The sequence below is a fragment of the Spermophilus citellus genome (genome assembly GCF_964194105.1).
Source record: "Spermophilus citellus genome assembly, chromosome: 9".
Lineage (NCBI taxonomy): Eukaryota > Metazoa > Chordata > Mammalia > Rodentia > Sciuridae > Spermophilus > Spermophilus citellus.
In genome coordinates this window covers 62,578,268-62,596,894 of record NC_138191.1, presented here as the reverse complement: position 1 = coordinate 62,596,894, position 18,627 = coordinate 62,578,268, and the positions used below count along the sequence as shown (strand labels likewise).

The window sequence follows — 18,627 nt, the reverse complement described above, 5'->3', positions numbered from 1 at the left end:
AAAGTGATCCTCCTTGGCCTCAGCTTCCTGATTAGCTGAAACTGTAAGTATGTGGCACCAGGCCCAGCTAGTAGTTAAATGGGAGGTCAGATAAATTCTCCCGAGGGGATAATTGAGTAAAAAAAATCTGAAGTAGTCAAGGGGAGTCTGGGGAATAAGTATTCCAAGCAGAGGGAACCACAAGAGAAACAACTTGCAGCTTGACTGAGGTTCAGGGTCAGCAGGGAGGCTGCCAAGGTCTGAGCATGTAGGGGGCAGGGAAAAGTAGCATGAGATAAGGTTAGTGAAGAACAGAAGTCAGGTGATGTAGGGATTCAAAAGTCATAGTTCAGCTTCTACAGGGAGCAAGGCAGAGAGCCAGAAGGGTTTTGAACAGTGTCATGAACTTTCAAAATGATCACTTCCAAGCATGGAGCATGAAGACCAGTGTTTTACCAGAAGGCATTCTAGAGGGAAAAGTTCAGAAAACGGAACAGTTTTCATGAATTTTTGTGTTCTTCCATGCATGTATTTGTTAGTATATGTTTCAGGATTAATTATAAAAATAATGTTATAAGACGTCATCAGGGGAGAGAATGAAGTTATGATATTTAGAACATATACCTCTGAGGTTTCAAATTAGTATATATATATTTTTTACAGATAATTAATGAGAGTTAATGAAGCAAATAATTCACCTTTTCTGATAAGATAACCATTTACTGATTCAAGGCAACATGGTTATCTTATCTTCTTAATGATAATTTTTGCCACAAATGAAAAGCTTTAAAATTTTTTTATAAGTGCTGTATCTAAATATAAAGGAAAATAGCACCTGTATATTATGATAAAAGTTAATATTGATTAGAAAATCCAATTATTACTACAATTTATTCTGATATATCCCAAGATAGCTGTTTGTCAGCAGGTAAACTTCCTATTTAATTGGCATGATTGAGTAATTAGATGTATTCTCAGAGCAGCAATAAAATGAAAATCTTGTGTCTCAGGAACATGGTTGAGGTTTTTCTTTTGTTTTGTTTTACCCTTGGGTTTATCCAACTGAGACCAAGGACATTCCTTGTTTTATTTGGGAATAATTTTTAATTTAAAATATTTTGTAATTGTGTGGTTATGTAATTGTTTTCATCATAAGAAAGATGGGAAAAATTCTGAATTTAACAAAATTTGTGATGAGTTGTTTTTTGCTCTTACTAAAACCCTCAAAGTCACATCATCTTTTTCCTGGGGTCCTGCAGAAGCCTTCTTATGGGGGGTCTCTCTCTATCTCTCTCTCTCTCTCTCTCTCTCTCTCTCTCTCCCTCCCTCCCTCAGGTCAATTGATCTTGTAGAAGACAAATCTGATCTTTCTACTGTATAATCTATATCAGATAGTACTGTATTCATCTGTAAATAACAGAAAATGCTATTTCAGTGGCTTAAACAAGTAGGGGTTTGCTCATTTCATGCATTACAAAGCCTAGGGGTAGGTACAGTGGCTTCAATATCTTCCAGGCCCCAGTCTCTTTTCATCTTCCCCCTAGGCTGTCCTTCGTGCGTAGACTTTCACCCTTGTGCTAGTTGTTCACAGATGTTGCATCTCTAGGGCTACTTCTAAATTGCAAGCAGGAAGAAGGTAGAGGGTGGGGATGACACAAAAGTCTCAGGAAGACATTACTGTTACCTTTTTCTGTGAAAGGAAGGCACTTAAGACCAGTTGCAAAGGAAGCTGAAAAATTGGGTACTTTGACTTTTTAGGCTGAATAGAAATAGTAAAATGAGAAGGTGAATATTATTGGGTTTTATTATCCAAATTATAGTTTTTATTATACTCGTTTTTTTCCCATAAAAAACGATCTTTAAGAGTTCAGCATTGCTTACTATGTCATACCACATCTCTTATTATTGTGTAGTCTGATATTGTAGAGTAACTTCTTTGGGGCCTTTGGGAATTGGTAGGCAATTTGTCTTCACTTTTGCTAACCTGTCTGTATTAATGAGGGTTCTCCAGAGAAACAGATCCAGGTGGTTATAGAAGCTGGTAAGTCTGTAACCTGTGGGGTGAGCAGAGGTGAAGAATCAGGAGGGGCCTATGTGGCAGGTCAAATCTGAAGGCTATGGATCTTCAGCTCCTCTCTTGATCAAGGGAAGTCAGCCTCTTGTTCCACTGTGGGCTTCAACTCACATTCATCTACATTATGAAGGGCAACTGTTTTGCTCAAACTCCACTGGTGTACAGGTCTGGGGGTAGCTTAATGGTGGAGTGTATGTTTAGGTCTTGAACTCAATCCCTAACACCAAAAAGAGAAAAAATTCACACACACACACACACACACACACACACACACACACACATGAATCTCCATAAGTTAAATGGCAATCCCATCTAAAAATTCTCCTAGAAGCATCCAGAATAGTGTTTAATCATAAATCTGAGCATCATGGTATAGTCAAACTGACATATAAAATTAACCATTACTACATCTAAAGTAACTATACTTGAACCTCAGGAAATGACATATGCTAAAAGGTATGGGGGAAAAAGCTCAGTTGAGAAATTGAAATGAGTTCTGTGATTAGATCTTCAAGTAGGATGACTGGGAGAGCCGAGCCTGGAGGGGTGAGCAGAAACCCTGTCAGGCAGGGCATTGTTGGCCCTGCGTTGGCCCTCCTGAGGAAATTAGTCTTTATGTGAACAGCAATAGGAAGTAAAGAAAAAGTGTTAAGTCACGTAAGATATTTGCTCATTCACTTCCTCTTGTATTCATTCTGTCCCTCATTTCAACCAATGTAATTGGTGTGGAAGTGAACTGGAATTGGCCTAAATCACTTGGCATGTCTAATCTCTTTGTTGACAGTGTTTAGTTCAGGGACAAGTCAGTAACATACAATTTGTCATTTGCTGAAGCTTCTGAGAAAGGGTCTTTTTTTTTGTATTTGGTATCATGACCACATGATGCATAGAAACTTCTTTGGCCATGTTGAATCTTAGAGAGGGAGACCTGAAGATAATCTTGACACACATAAAATACATCTGTGGAATGGAGCTTGGGGACAGAATATAATCTGAGTCTTGGATCAAGCTGTATCTGAAACTAGACTATTCCTAAAATGGTAAGACAGAAAATCTATTTATTTATTTATTTATTTATTTATTTATTTATTTATTTATTTAAAGAGAGAGTGAGAGAGGGGAGAGATAGAGAGAGAGAGGGAGAGAGAGAGAGGGGGAATTTTAAATATTTATTATTTTTTAGTTCTCGGCGGACACAACATCTTTGTTGGTATGTGGTGCTGAGGATCGAACTCGGGCCACACGCATGCCAGGCGAGCGCGCTACCGCTTGAGCCACATCCCCAGCCCCAGAAAATTTATTTTCATTTGATTTAAACCCATCTAAGTTAGGTTTTTGTAATTTACAACATCAATATTTTTAACTAATATGCATATATTCATATGTATATATACATTAAATATGTAAGAAGATCACATTTGCATTTTAAAAAGTTCATTTGGTTTAAAAGGAATTAATGGATCACATGGTGAGAAGCAGGATCAACCATTATGAAGTAGAATAATAAACTGGTTAGGACATGACATTGACCTGCAATAAAATGGTGGCAGTTGGGGCAGAGAGAAGCGATGGATTTAAGAGATATTTAGGATAACACACAGAAGACTTGCTTGAATGTAGGGAGAAACATCTGAAGAAAGTTAAGAGTGATTTCCTCATTTTCCAGCTTGAACTACTGGCTTGGTGGCATCCTTCACTGAGATATGGAAATCAGACTGAATTTGGTTTGCCTGTTTAGGGTTCACAAAGAGAAAACAAATGAAGTGTGGAATACATGGATTTGAAATTTAATACCAGGGACTGGGTTGGAGATAGACTTGGAAATCACTAGTGTAAAGAGAGTAAATGAAGTTATTTAATGAGAAAGAACACAATTTAGTTTGCAATACCAATATTTAAGGAACAGAAGGAGGTTGAGAAGAGCAGCCAGAGAGTTGAAAGGCAGTTCTGGGTGTGTAGTGTTACAGGAAAAAGAAAAGATAGGGTTTAAGAAGGCCAGCCTAGTCCCTGATAGAGAATATGGAGGTAAAGTCAGATAAGACTGAGAATTCTCTTTTAAATGTAGGAACATGGAGGTAGTTAGAGAATTTAGAACAATATTGGATGTGGAATTCAGATTGCAGAGGGTTGGGAATTGAGATGTGTGTATGTGAAAGTGAAATAATTAAACTAGACAAACTCTTTCAAAAGTTATTCTGTTTTGCAGTAAAACTTCTCAAAAAAAAAAAAATCCAGAACTAAGTTATCAGTTCTCTTGTTATTTATGCTCAGGTATTTGGTGACCTCATCCAGGCCCATGTCTTTAAATATCATCAGTATGCCAGAGGCTCTCAGATTTCTATCTGCATAGCTGGAATCTATTTCCTAAACTCAACACTTGACTGTTCAGCTGCCTACTCATTATCTCCATCTGAAAGTTGAATGAACAACTCAAACTTAAAACTGACCTTCTGCTTTTCTCCCAAGCTTGTGCCTCCTGGAGCCCTTGCCTCAGTGATGCATCCAAGTTTTCTAAATGCTGAGGCCACAATCTGCACTCACTCTTGATTCTTCACTTTCTCTCATGCTCCTTATAAACTCCATTACTAAATACTGTTGATTCTACCTTGGAAATATATCCAGAATCTGACCATTTCTTACCTTGCCACCAACATCACTCCTTCTAGAATTATTGCAATGAGTCTCCATACCTAAGCCTTTGCTGACTTTAGCAAAGTCAGATTTACATACTTTCACAGACACACATCTCAACACAGCGCCAAAGATATCCTTTTGAAAGAACCTCAAGAACTTGAGACCCCGAAGAAGACTGCAAGTACTATATTTCAACAGCAAGCAAGAAAGAAAAGGATTGGCTTCACTGTTTGAAAAGAGTTACTCAATTATCAGTAAGAGAGGAGGCTGGAAACTTCAGCCTAGACGAGTGCAAATGCATATGTTACTTAAACACTGCAGGGCCAAATACTTTGATCACTGAGATATGGAGTTCCTTATGGGCCAGTCTTAGTTTGTCAGTTCAAATCATGGAAATCCTCACCCTGGTGGACCAACAGGAATTTTAAAACCCCTGAGGTTGGAGCTGACATAAGAGGCTTCAATAATTACAGTACTAGATTCTAGTATTATTGAACCCTCTGTCTACTGAGAACTCGGGCTGATTCTTTGAAGGCAACATGAAGAAACCCCAGGAAAACAGTGTTGATGGAATTCATTCCTGTTATTGTAGCTATAGTTTGTTAATATCATTGTTATATGATATTCTACTGTTAATGTACCCCAAGATATTAGATTGTTGAAGGAATGTTTGGAATATAGTTTGGAATAATCATAAACAATGCCACAATAATCATTATATGTTGAAAAATGGAATAGCACTCTGATTTTCTGGATTAAGCCATCATCCTTACAATCATCCTGAGGTCTTATGTTATTTCTCTGACCTCATATCTACTCCTCTCCCCCTTGGCTAGTCCATCCAGTCAAACCAGACGTTAAGCAGTCTTCACACATGGCAGGTACTGTCCTGTTGCAGAGCCATTGTACAGGTTATTTCTTCTCCCTGGAATAATCTTAAGATCTCTAACACGTTCCATTCTTCCTCTCCTTTAAGTCTGCCTCCATGTCTGCTACGTGAAATCTACCTGAACACACTATGTAAAATTGCAATTACCTTCTTCAATCCTCTCATTTCTCCTATCCTGCTCTATTTCATTTCTTCATATAATCTATTTTGTATAAATTCACATACAATATATTTCATTTTGCTCATGATTTAGTCAGTCTCCTTCCTCTGGATAGATGAAAAGGCTTAGAGGGCAGGGATTTTTTGTTTATTTGCCTGGCACACAGGAGTTCATGACTACTTGTGGAAGAGGAAGGAAGAGAGGGAGAGAGGGAAGGAGTAAAAAGAGAAAAAAAGAAGTAAGGAATTCATCCCCAAAGAGGAAGAAATAATAGGGCAGTCAATAGACTCCTGAAAAGGATGTTCTAAGATGGGAGCCATCTGAAGATACCCCTCTTCTGTGGGAGTTAGCAGAAGATGAGGATATAAGAGAATGAATCGAATCAGTTTTGAGAGTGTGAGAAGAAATGGAATCCAGAACACAGGTGGTGGGATTAACACTGAACAAGTCCAGGGCTGCAGAATGGAATCTTAAAGCCTGGTAAAAATTTCCTCAAGTCTTCAGCAAGGGTGGACAGGCTAAAAATTTTCCATGGGATTTGTATTGTTATGCAATAGTTGGTTTCTGGGATTCTGAGACTGACTCCTTCTTGATATCAGGGCCTGGCAATTTTTAACCAAGTCTTCCCCACTCTGCTACTACCCTCAACCTGTCTGTCCTAGATAGGCCAAGGGATAACCTTTACAACTGGAGGGAATGATCAAAGGCTGAGTGCTGATGCAGGTGAATCGGGGTTACTGATTGGATCCCATGATGAAGTGCTGCTGTGTAGTTTGTTTTTGTTGTTTCCTGTTTCCCCCCAACACAGATGAGGTTATCTGCTATGATTTAATTGTGCTGCTGGTAGTAGGTTTTAAGGTAGGAGGACAGGGAGGTTTAGTTTTTTTTTTTTAATTATGAAGAATGGGAGAATATTAGGAATTGCTGCTGTAGTAATAGGTAGAGAAAACTCATTGGGAGAGCAAAAGCACAGAATTATGTGTAGTTTAGGTTAATGACATGAACTCATGATTGCTAGAACTTGCCCAATTGTGCAATTTTTCTCAGTAATGCTCAACATCCCAGGTGCAGGGATGGAACTTCAGCCTCAGGGTTATTTATTTTTTCTTTAACCAGGTAAGTAAGTCATAACAATGGGGCAATAATTCAAAGCAGCAAAAATATTTTGGCTGAAGTGATGAACAATGAAATCTAAGCTAGGCAAAGAAGAGAGTAGAGATTAAAAGAGGACCAACTAGGAATAAAATGGAAATTTCTATGGATATTAGCAGTGATTATCCTGTGCAAAAATCAGAACCAGATCCTGGAATTTTTGTTCACTAAGCCTGCGGTGAACACCAGAATCTATTTCTAACATACACCCTGTTGATTCTTACATAATAAGGGCATGGATCAGTTTTTGAGAAATGGTGGATTTGAAATTATATTATGTTTAAAAAAATTATGTCTTGAGAGGGTCTGAGAGGGAGGGAGAGAGAGAGAGGGAGGGAGGGAGAGAGGGAGAGAGAGAGGGAGAGAGGGAGATGGAGAGGGAGAGGGAGAGGGAGGGGAGAGAGAGAGAGAGAGAGAGAGAGAGAGAGAGAGAGAGAGAGAGAGAGAGAGAGACTGAGACTATAAGCATGAGCTGGAAGGATAGGTGGTTATAGTGTGATGATGAATTTATTATCTCAAAGTTGAAATATCTCTGTCTGAATGGTGAAAGCCTCAATGTGTGCCTAAAGGAGTGGGTGGCTGAAGTGGAGTGGAGGTGAATATCATCAGAGGTGAAGAGGTCAAAGTACAAGAAAACCTAGCTTGTCCATGTAGACCTTGAAGCCACCCCAAATGATGCAGTACTTGGAATAGAGAGAACAAACCATGAACAAGGTTCAAGGGCATTGGTAAATGAAGGGTAGAGAATGACAGGTGCATAAAGATATGGGACAGAGGGGTGTAACTGGCTAGAAGTTTTCCCACAATGGAGAAATGAAATCAGCTATTATGAGTAATTGTTTACCAGGTTTTACATAGATTAGGGCATCAGACGACCTTCATATGAAGCTGATGCTATTTCTACTCCCCTTTTATAATGAGGAAAATGAAACAGAGGTTTTGCAGGTTAAGATCTCCCAGTTCTCATCTACTATGTTGGGTTGACTGTCATAAAATGATAAAAGGTGTTTTAAGACATTTCAACTAAAAAAAAAAGTTAGATCTCCTGTATATTGTTAGCAATGAGGTTAACTTTGGAAAACAATGGAAATATTTATTTAAATTCATTGGTGCTGAAATATTTGTTTTTTAACACACAGCAGGGGGCAGCACTGAGTACAAGTCCATACTAGGCCATGTAGTGGAACCCTCAGCGTGGTTTGCATACATCAAGACTTCGGTTTACTCCATGCCTTGATGATTTCCTCAGCAGCATCCAGGGTGCTGTCTTTCTGTAAATTAATGAAATGATTACAATCATTACATACCAACATAAATTCAAGATGAATAAGATTTAAATAGAAAAGATATAAACCATAATAACACAAAATGAAGATTTCAGTGAATAACTGATTTTAGGTGAAGAAAAATCTTCAAAGTTAAAATGTAAATGCAGAACCCTCAAAAAGGAAAGTAGTTAAATTAATTATAATTACAGAATTAAATCACAGAGAAGAGCTTACACTGAAAATTAATAGCAGTCTTTTCTCCCATCTCCATTTGTCCCTATTAATCCCCCCCCAAAAAAACCAAACTTTTACAGCAATATCTGGGTTTAGTTCTAATGCTTGCCAACAAAATCTAAATAATATGCTTATGATTCTATTTCTTTGTGACTCTAACATATTTTCATTATAATTCACTTTGACCAAAAATTTTAGTTCATGAAAGCATTTGCCCACACAGAAATCTGTGTCCAGATGTTTATAGTGGCATTATTCATAATTGCTAAAAAGTGGAAACAATTCAAGTGTCTATTACCTGATGACCAGATAAATAATGAATGTGCCACTGATGCTTAAAACTGCAATTAGTGCAACTGATCCTTTTCTTGTAAAGTAGGCATTTGAATTTCTTTGTTTGAGTAGCTTATTTGACTTTTTTCTACTTTTAAAAAATTTTATAAGAGTGCTTTATTTGTTCAGTATAACCATTTTATGGTATATAATACATAGACTTCTCAGTTAAAATATTTTAGCTTATGTAGTCTAATGGATTAACCATACAATTTGCTTATAGAATATGAACTATAGATTTGACATAAATTATCTTAATTCCTTATTGTCAAAAAAATTTTTAGTTTATTTTAAACAAGACTTTGCCTTTTCCTATCAAAATTTCAGCTATGATCATCAAAAAATAATCCACTTAGTTCTTGAATTAGTTATATGTGCTATGACATAAAATTAAACTAAAGAGTAAGCAGCAAAAAAATCAGTTTTGGGGTTTCCTCTTCTGTGCTTCTTCTTTCTCTTCCCTCTCTTCTAGAATGATTCAGTATGAAAGCTAATAGGTGGGGCTGGGTGCAGGGGAAGTCCGTGTGTGGAGGCCAGGGACCTGCGCAGCCTAGTGCAGGATGCTGCAGCCAGAATGGAATGAGCAGGGTGACCAGTTTGGATGGCAAAAGGTGGGCAGGAGCAATGGTGGCAATGACCTGAAATAGGGTAGTGCAAGTAATGCATCCGGGAGGTAGTGGGCCCCATGCAGGGTTATGTGCCCTGGATGTGGTGAGGCAGGCACACAGCATGCCTGTCACAGCCCAGAAAGGGACAGGGAGGTTCCTATGTAGTGAATGACAGAGGGAGTGTGGTGCGGGGTGTTGGAGACGTAGTGGAGGGTGACAGAGCAGGTCAACATGGGGTGTGGATGCAAAGATAGGGTGAGAACAATGACCACATGGGGGAGGTGACAGCAGCTTGGTAGAAGAAGCCTAAGTTGGGTAAAGGGCATCCACTCAGAGATTTGGGGATTGGGTGAAAGTAGTTACAACAACAGAAGAATGATTACATGCAGAGGTATTGCTTAATTAAGTAATTAAGTAACGAGAATCACTATTGAGGGAGGGAGTTCAAATATGAGAAGGGAGAAAATTATAATAAACCCTGTTGTGGCTTTTAACATGTTAGATGTAGGTATTTGTGCAATCGGCCCTTCGTATCCACTGGTTCTGCATCTTAACCAATTGCTGATTGAAAATAATTTAAAGAAATTACTTTTATACTGAACATGTATAGATTTTTCTTGTCATTATTCTCTAAGCAATATAGTTTAAGAACTATTTTCATAGCATTTGTATTATATTAGATTACAAATAATCTAGGGGTGATTTTAAAGTATACAGGAAGATGTGTATTTGTTATGTGCAAATACTATGCCATTTATATAAGAGACTTGAACATCTGTGAATTTTGGTATCTGTAGGGGTTGTGGAACCAATCCCCTTTGGGTATTATGTATAAATGTGTATGTATTTATGTGTATAAACTCACATATTCCCAACCTCTGTCCACTGTGAGGAAGGGTCTGGAATTAGCAATACCCCAACAGTAGTGACATTTTTAATGTCCAGATCTTGGTTTTTAAACACTACTCTGCACTTAAAAGAACCAGGCCTCCTTGGAAATAGTTGACTCCAGATTGTGGTAGATAATGATAAGATGAACTAGTACATCTTCTTAGGCCATAAAGTAAGAAGATACCCCAAAATGATGGAAATGCATCAAAGGAAACAGAAGGCAGCTTAAAGGAGCTCATAGTGGCCAAGTCTGGGAAAATATGACTATTAAAATATCCAAGGATAGTAGTAGCAGCAGCAGCAGCAGCAGCAGCAGCAGCAGCAGCAGCAGCAGTAACAATAATGATAATATATTACAGCCATTATAGACCATTGAATAAAACTGGAAGCTGTGGGTTATTACTAATACTAAGGAACAGGTAAACTGAATAAATTATTGGATGAGATATGGAATATTTTCAGATCTTCAAAGTACCTTGCCATAAAATACTTAAGATTTTTTTTAATGGAAAAAGTATAACTTTACAGTAGACAAGGTAGAAGAGCACCACTTTAAGTGATTGAAGTTAACACCAGCAATAAAAAGAACAATTGAAATTATGTGTCATCTGTTGCAATAAAGGTACTACTTTTGTGGTTTTCTTACAAAGTAAACAGCCCAAATTTAATCATAGAGAAATATCAGACTTAATTGAGGGACTTTCTTCAAAATAATGGGTACACACACACACACACACACACACACACACACATATCAAGATCATGAAAATAAAAAAAACCTGAGGAGCCATTCCAGTTTGAAGAAAACGTGATAACTAAATGCAATGAATAAACTAGCCTAAAAAGGTTGACATAATTCTGGCGTGGATTTACTTCTTCATTATAAAAAGGGCCTTATTAGGACAATTAATGAAACATGGATTAGATGTGAGGCTTAGATGGAGATAATAATATATCAATGTTAACATCATGACATTGAGGGTTTTATTGTAGCTTTGCAAAATGTTCTTGTTTATGGGGAATATGCAATAAAGTGTTTGGGGTGAGGGGACACCGTAAGTAATTAAGTTGATGTTTTTCCTTCAGTCAGTCTCCACCTACCTCCACCAGCCACTTAGCTCTCTCAGTTCTCCTCTGCAGAGGCAATGCTGAGATTTTATTTTGTATCTTTCAAAAGCTATCTCAGGTATTTATAAGCATCTATTTCTTCCTTTTATATACATGATACTGTTCTGTGCAAATTGTTCTGTTCCTTGCTTGTGCTCTATCATTCTTTTCTTGATGTAAATATGCTACAATTTATTCAAGCAGCTCCCGCTGGTGAATATTTGTAATCTTTTGCTATTACAAACAATGCTTCACTGAAAATCCATGAACATGAGTCAAAATGTTCAAGAAAAAATCCACAGAAAAACAATCGTAAAAGTAGAATTTCTGGGCCAAAGGGCATATGAATTTGCATTTGGATGGAAACATTTGAAATAACCACCACAGAGATTTTACAAATTGTACTCCTACTCTTAAGGCGTGACAAGTATTTTATGAAGTTTTAGTTGCTGCCAATCTAATACATTAATAAAATTTCACTGCAGTTCTAATTTTCATTTCTCTTGTTATGAGAAAAGCGGAGTGTCCTTTCTTTCAGAAGTCTGACAGCTACTGAGGATTTTACCCATAACATTGTAAAGTGCTGTTTTCTACCTTAATAGTTTTATCAACTCTGAATCCAACCTGTTTTCTTTAGATTTCCATTTTCTTGGCATGTTTTTGTCATCTTTCTCTAAGGACTTCCAGCTATTGCTACACTCTCCTCCAAAATCAGATGCTGGTATAGAGAGTCTCAGTTTACAGAGATCCTCCTCTCTGGCCCTCCAGGAGGCCTGGCTGATTTTGTCTGGAGGCCCAAAGAATTATTTATCTTTGAAGTTCAGTATATCAAACAAGGCATACTCCATGTCATTCATTGTGTCCCACATTTTCCTGAGACCAGGCACTTTCTTTAATCTTTAATTTGTGTTTTATTTCTTTTTTTTTTAAATGGAAAATATTCTGAAAATAAAGCTATAACATTCTTTTCGGGTTCCATTTGTTCTACAAATGGACTCCCCATACTTCATTTTTCTTCCACTTCCATACTTTTTCTTTTCTTTTCTTTTTTTTTAATATGTAACACATCCTTTTTTTTTTGAGAGAGAGAGAGAGAGAGAGAGAGAGAGAGAGAGTCTGAGAGAGAGAATTTTTTTCTTAATATTTATTTTTTAGTTCTCGGCGGACACAACATCTTTGTTTGTATGTGGTGCTGAGGATCGAACCCGGGCCGCACGCATGCCAGGCGCTACCGGTTGAGCCACATCCCCAGCCCCCACTTCCATACTTTTTCTAAAATTATAAAATTCTTTATTGCTTTCCATTTCCTTTTCCTTATTTTTCTCAATCCTTAACATGCACATAGAGTTTTACTGTCCGTTGTGATATTACCAATGCCACCCATAATTCCCAATAGCTTTATTTTCCCTTCAGTTTCCTGCCTGAGCTCTGACAAGTACCATCTCATCTTCTTATATTATCTTATCCTATCTTCTCTGAACTTTAAAATTCTCTGCTTTAGTCTGTTGTTTTAAAAGTTTAGAGTTTCAAATGTCACAATTTTTATTAGTTCCATGGCAACATTTTCCCAGTGAATGGTCTGTCTGACATTTGTTTTTCCTTGTGCCTTTCTCTTTTCCTTATGGTATCCTTTTAAAAGATTCATAGCTGGTCCTTTTTAATTATTAATCACTTTCTACTGAATTCCCTAGGTAAGCTCTCACTGCCAGCACACACACTGTTCCCAGGGTTGTACATAACAATGGTGCTACCCCCTGCCTCTGTCTGATGTGAAGATATATTTGCAGATTTGTGTAAGGGAGGAGCAAGGACACTACTAGAAGACAGCAGAAATTCTTCCTGGCTCACAGCATAGTTTAATACAACTGAGGGAGAATTCTGTTAGGGGAAGGTCTTTTAGACTTCATTTCTTCCCAACTAATTAAATGGTTGCCCCTAATTTAATGTATTTTCTCCACATTGAATCAACATAATTCTGACATGGCTTAAAGAGGAAATCTACAGCCTAACCAGAATCTCTTTTCTATCCTGCCTAAGCAGGATCATCCATAGGTATCCTCTCTCTGCCATCACTTCCACTGTATTTGGTAACCCTAACCCTCACCCACTGGGGAATCTCAATTAGTTTACCACTCTCCTGGCTGTTTTTGAATATTTTCCAAAAGAGAAAAGGAAAGGTCTGTGTTTACCATTTTAAAACTGAAGTTTTGTACTACTCTTTTTTTTTTCCCCCTGTTGGTTATGTTTATAGACTCAAATACTAAACTTATAAAGTGGGTCCCTGAGTTAAGATGGATTATTTTGACTTTAGGGTGGTGCAAAAGTGACAGGCATTGAGTAGAAATCAGATGTTGAATTTTGATCTTTTCCCTGGTTAGTGACAGATGCTGGGCAGTAGCAATGAACTGTAGTTCCCAGTCAACCCACATGTGGTCATGAGGGTAAACAATTGGTGCTCCACAGCGTACTGTGTTGCTAAGCTATGAGGTTCAGTAGGTTAGGTGTACTAAATGCATTTTTGACATACATATTTTCTACTGTGTTTATCCAGATGTGACCTCACTGTTAAGTGAAGGAGCACTTGTACCTGTTTCTAGAGCCACTGTAAGATAGTATTAATTGCCTTACTTTTTCATTTTCATTACAATCAACTGAATACTTACATTGTAAGATTGCTAAGGTTTTTATTCTGAACAGTTCTTCCTCAATTTGTTTATAGGTTATCTCTAGAGGTGGAAAACAATGTTTACATTATTCTGACTAGGACTATGGCAGAGTCAGTTGATATAGAGTGCTTTGATCACAGTAAGGCTATTTTCAGTAGCAGTAACATCTATTTTATTTTATTTTATTTTTTTGTACCAGGTATTGAACCCAGGGGCACTTAACCACGGAGTCACATCCTTAGTCATTTCAATTTTTTTTTTTTTTAAATAAGGTCTCTCTAAGTTGCTTAGGGCCTCACTAACTTGCAGAGGCTGGCTTTGATTTTGCAATCCTTCTGCCTCAGCCTTCCTAGCTGCTCAGATTACAGGCGTGCACCACAAGGCCCAGAGCAGTAACATCTTAAAAACTGGAAAGATACCTTCAGAAAACTTTGAGTGCAGGTCTGATGGTGATGAGTTCTCTCAGCTTTCATTTTCAGGAATGTCCTTCATCTTCATTCTTGAAGGACATTTTCCTGGATAATACAGGCTACAAGGCTGACATTTTCAGCAGTTTAATCATGATATGCCTAGGTTTTTTTTTTTTTTTTCTGTTGTTTTGGTTTTATAAATCTTGCTATATAAATTCAGTGAACTTTTGAGATCTTTCAATTGCTTTTTAACAAAATGGGAAAAATCTAACTGTGACTTCTTTTTTCTCCATATTAGAGATTGAATACAGATGCACTCTTCCACTGAGCTATATCCTCAGCCTGCTTTATTTATTTTTAAGTTTTGAGACAGTCTTACTAAATTGCAAAGACTAGGGCTGGGGTTGTGGCTCAGAGGTAGAGCGCTCACCTAGCATGCGTGAGGCACTGGGTTCGATCCTCAGCACCACATAAAATAAAATAAAGATATTGTGTCCACCTATAATTAAAAAGTAAATATTTAAAATAAATTAATAAATAAATTGCAAAGACTAGCCACAAACTTGGGATCCTCTTGCTTTAGGTGTCTGAGTAGCTAGGATTATAGGCATTGCCACTGATCCTCGCTTGGTTATTACTTCCTAAAATACTTTTTCTGCCATATTTCTTCCTCTTTTTTGGGTACTCCAATCGTGTTTGTATTCTAACTTGATGTTATCTCACATATTTGAGGTTCTGCTTATTTTTTAAAATACTTTTTCCCAGCTGGGAGTGGTGGCATATGCCTGTAATCGCAGTGGCTCAGGAGGCTGAGGCAGGAGGATTGCAAGTTCAAAGCCAGCCTCAGCAAAAGTGAGGCGCTAAGCAACTCAGTGAGACCCTGTCTCTAAATAAAATACAAAATAGGGCGGGGGATGTAGCTCAGTGGTCGAGTGCCTCTGAGTTTAATCCCTGGTACTGCTCCCCACCAAAAAAAAAAAAAAAAAAAAAAAAAAAAAAAAAAAAAAATCCAAAACTTTTTCTTTTTAAAGACTGAATCTATTTCTATGACTCTGTATATAAACTGACCTTTATTCCTCTGATATTTTCAATCCTCTATTAAGCCCTATGAATGTTTCAGATTAGATATTATACTTTTAAGGTTCTAAATTTTCATGTGTTTCTTTTTATATAGTCCTAAATTCCTCTGTGTACTCCTTATGATGATATTTTCCTTTTTCTTGAATACTTTTTGAGAAATTATGGGTCACTTTTTTTGGTGTATGTTTTCATACATCTAGTAATTTTTTTTATTATAGGCTGCACATTGTTATATTATAGATAAATTTTCTGGATTATGTTCCTTCCCTCAAAGTAGGTTGTGTCTAGTTTTGGTACACAGTTAATTTCATGGCAACAAGTCAAAAATGTAAAAACTGCATATGAACCTATAATTTGTAGCAACAGAGTAAAAGTGTGTTATTGCAAGGAAGAATATTATAAATGTGTTTTGGGGTATAACAGGGAACTTACTTTAATGAAGCAAAACCTCACAAACTTCTCAAACTGTGGTTTACTTTCTGAGTTACAGAATGCTGAAACAGGAATGGCTGATAATTTCTGAAAAACAGGATGATCCAGTAGGAAAACTATTTACATTTCAAATATTAATTTTGAGAAATAAATACACACTTCTGAATATTCACATTTTCCAAAAAAAGAATATTTTAAAAATCCCTTAAGAAGCCAGGTGTGGTGGCACATGCCTACAATTCCAGCAACTCAGGAGGCTGAGTCAGGAGGATCTAAATAAAACACAAAATAAAGGTGGGGATGTGGCTCAGTGGTTAAGTGCCGCTGAGTTAAATCCCTGGTACTCTGCCCCCTCCCCCCAAAAAATCCCTCAAGAAGCCATGGGTACAGTAACATGTAACAAAAATACAGTAAATAATTTCCAAAGCATGTTAGCAAGTTTCCTTCATAATTATCTATAAAATACACACGATGTTCCAAGGCCAATAAACATACCTTACTTTTAGTCATCCATTTCACGAATTTATAGTCATATGGCTCATCATTCTTCATATCAGAGAGATCAGCATCTAAAACAACATGGATTTCACTTAAGTCTATCAAGATTCAAAATTTTCTTTTTTTTCTGATTTAAATAGGTTTAGTTTAGAAACTTTCTTAGAGGATATTCACAGAGTATGCTGGTACTTGAACTGCATGGTGAGGTGCAAAGTGAGAAGTTCAGAGCAGCACTCACGTGCACCAACCACACTTCTACACACACGCAGCTGTTAGAACAGGAGGACACAGGAAAGGGGAAGGGAAGAGGAGTGTTGCCTTTCCATCTAGAAATAAGATTCCATAGCAACTACTAATGAAATCACAACTAAATATATTCATAAGCGATATTTATATCTTCTAATTGATTTTTAAGCTCCATGAGGGCAAATTGTCCATTTCTTTAATCTTTTGTTTCTCCGAACACTTAGGTGAATAGCTAGCATATAAATTTTGAAAAAAAAAGTTTGTTGAATCAGTACATATTATTGTTTACAAACCGAAAATGTCTGTTTAGATCTTCCAAATGCTGTACTTATTGTTTATCTCTTGCTTCCATATAATACACTGTTTTGAATATTTTAAATTTGGGGGAAAGACAAATATGCATCCCTATTATTATCCCTTTCATCAACCTTGCTTTAAAGTCTGGGCAGGATATTTCTCTGACATTAGTTTGACATTATATTTCCTATTGCTTCAAATTTATTGACTTATATTGTTAGATTTTCTGGCATACCCCAAAATAGCTAATGTTGATGGGTACTCTTATTAATGAAATTTACATGTATTACTCAAAAAAAGAAAGAAAGAAAGAAAAAGAAAAAAAAAGCAGATATTTTACTTCTTTTATTTACTAAGTAATTCTGATTCTTAGTAGAAGCAATGGCAGGAGATTCCCGTTTTTAAGTTCTAGGATGAAGTTCATCGGTCAGGGTATAAATCTCTAGGTTCAGAAACCAGTTCTGTTACTTATTAGTTGATTAACTTCAGTAAATTAATGTGATACTCTGTCTCTTTATTTGGGGAGAGGCAGGGAGCACTAGGGATTGAGCCCTGGGGCACTTAACCACCAAGCCACATCCCCAGCCCTTTTTATTTTGAGACTAGGTCTCACTGAGTTGCTTAAGGCCTCACTAAATTGCTGAGGCTGGCTTTAAACTTGTAATCCTTCTTCCTCAGCCTCCAGAGTTGCTAGTATTACAAGTGTGGGCCACCATAACCAGCTTTTTATTTTTGTGTGGTGCTGAGGGATGAACCCAGGCCTTTGTGCATTCGAGGCAAGCACTCTACCAACTGAGCTATATCCCCCCTGACGCAGCTTTGATCCTCTATCTTTCTCATCTAATAGTGGGGACTTGATAGCACCAATCTCATAACTCTCTTGAAAATGTGATGTTTGTAAAACTCTTTTTTGGGGGGTGGGGGCAGTTTACCAGGGATTGAACTTGGGACTCAACTACTGAGGCATATCCCCAACCCTATTTTATATTTTATTTAGAGACAGGGTCTCACTGAGTTACTAAGTGCCTTGCTGTTGCTGAGGTTGGGTTTGAATTTGTGATCCTCCTGCCTCAGCCTCCTGAGCAGCTGGGATTACAGGTGTGTGCCACCGTGCCTGGCCTTGTAAAACTCTTAATGTAATACCTACTATATCACAAATGCTCAATAAATATTAACCAGTTAACAATTGTTGTTAATTATAAAGTGAAATGTTTTCTATGTTCACAAATATTATAGTTTATTTTTGTCTTTCGTTTTCCATCAAATGAAGGTTTTTGTTTTACATGTAGTAAAGCATAGAACAAACCTGTAGTATATAGAAGAACTTATACACTGAAAATTAATCAAAATAAGTAAAAGTATAAAATAAAACAAAGTTTTCTTCATGTGTAGGAGGATTTTACAGACATAAACATTTCTCCCATAGGTGAGGACCATAAAGAAGCAAGCTCCACCCCCACCCACATCCCCTGAAGAAAGGTTCTCTATCCCAAATCCTTTCCATTCTTATTTTAACTACACTAGTTCAAGGTCTAAGAGGGTGTTGTATGCTTTATGGATTGACTGAGGAAAGCACTGGAAACTAATTAAAAGCTTTAGTGCAATAATTGGAGTTCCATCATTGCCCTTTTGATAATTAATGTCACAGTGTGATAAATCCTTTTTAGAA

General features: G+C 37.2%; 1 protein-coding gene across 3 annotated transcripts in view; it reads right to left on the bottom strand.

Moving 5' to 3' along the window:
• Positions 1-7,955: 7,955 nt before the first annotated feature.
• KYAT3 (kynurenine aminotransferase 3) overlaps positions 7,956-18,627 on the bottom strand; it is a 48,521-nt gene continuing 37,849 nt past the window's right edge. For all 3 annotated transcript variants that reach the window (XM_081308752.1, XM_081308751.1, XM_081308750.1), the window contains 3 exons: positions 16,413-16,486; positions 15,918-16,004; positions 7,956-8,159 (listed from right to left, as the gene is read on the bottom strand). In XM_081308752.1, coding sequence (XP_081164878.1) covers positions 8,097-8,159; positions 15,918-16,004; positions 16,413-16,486 — 224 coding nt within the window. In that variant the 3' untranslated portion in view covers positions 7,956-8,096. The remainder of the gene's footprint in view (positions 8,160-15,917; positions 16,005-16,412; positions 16,487-18,627) is intronic.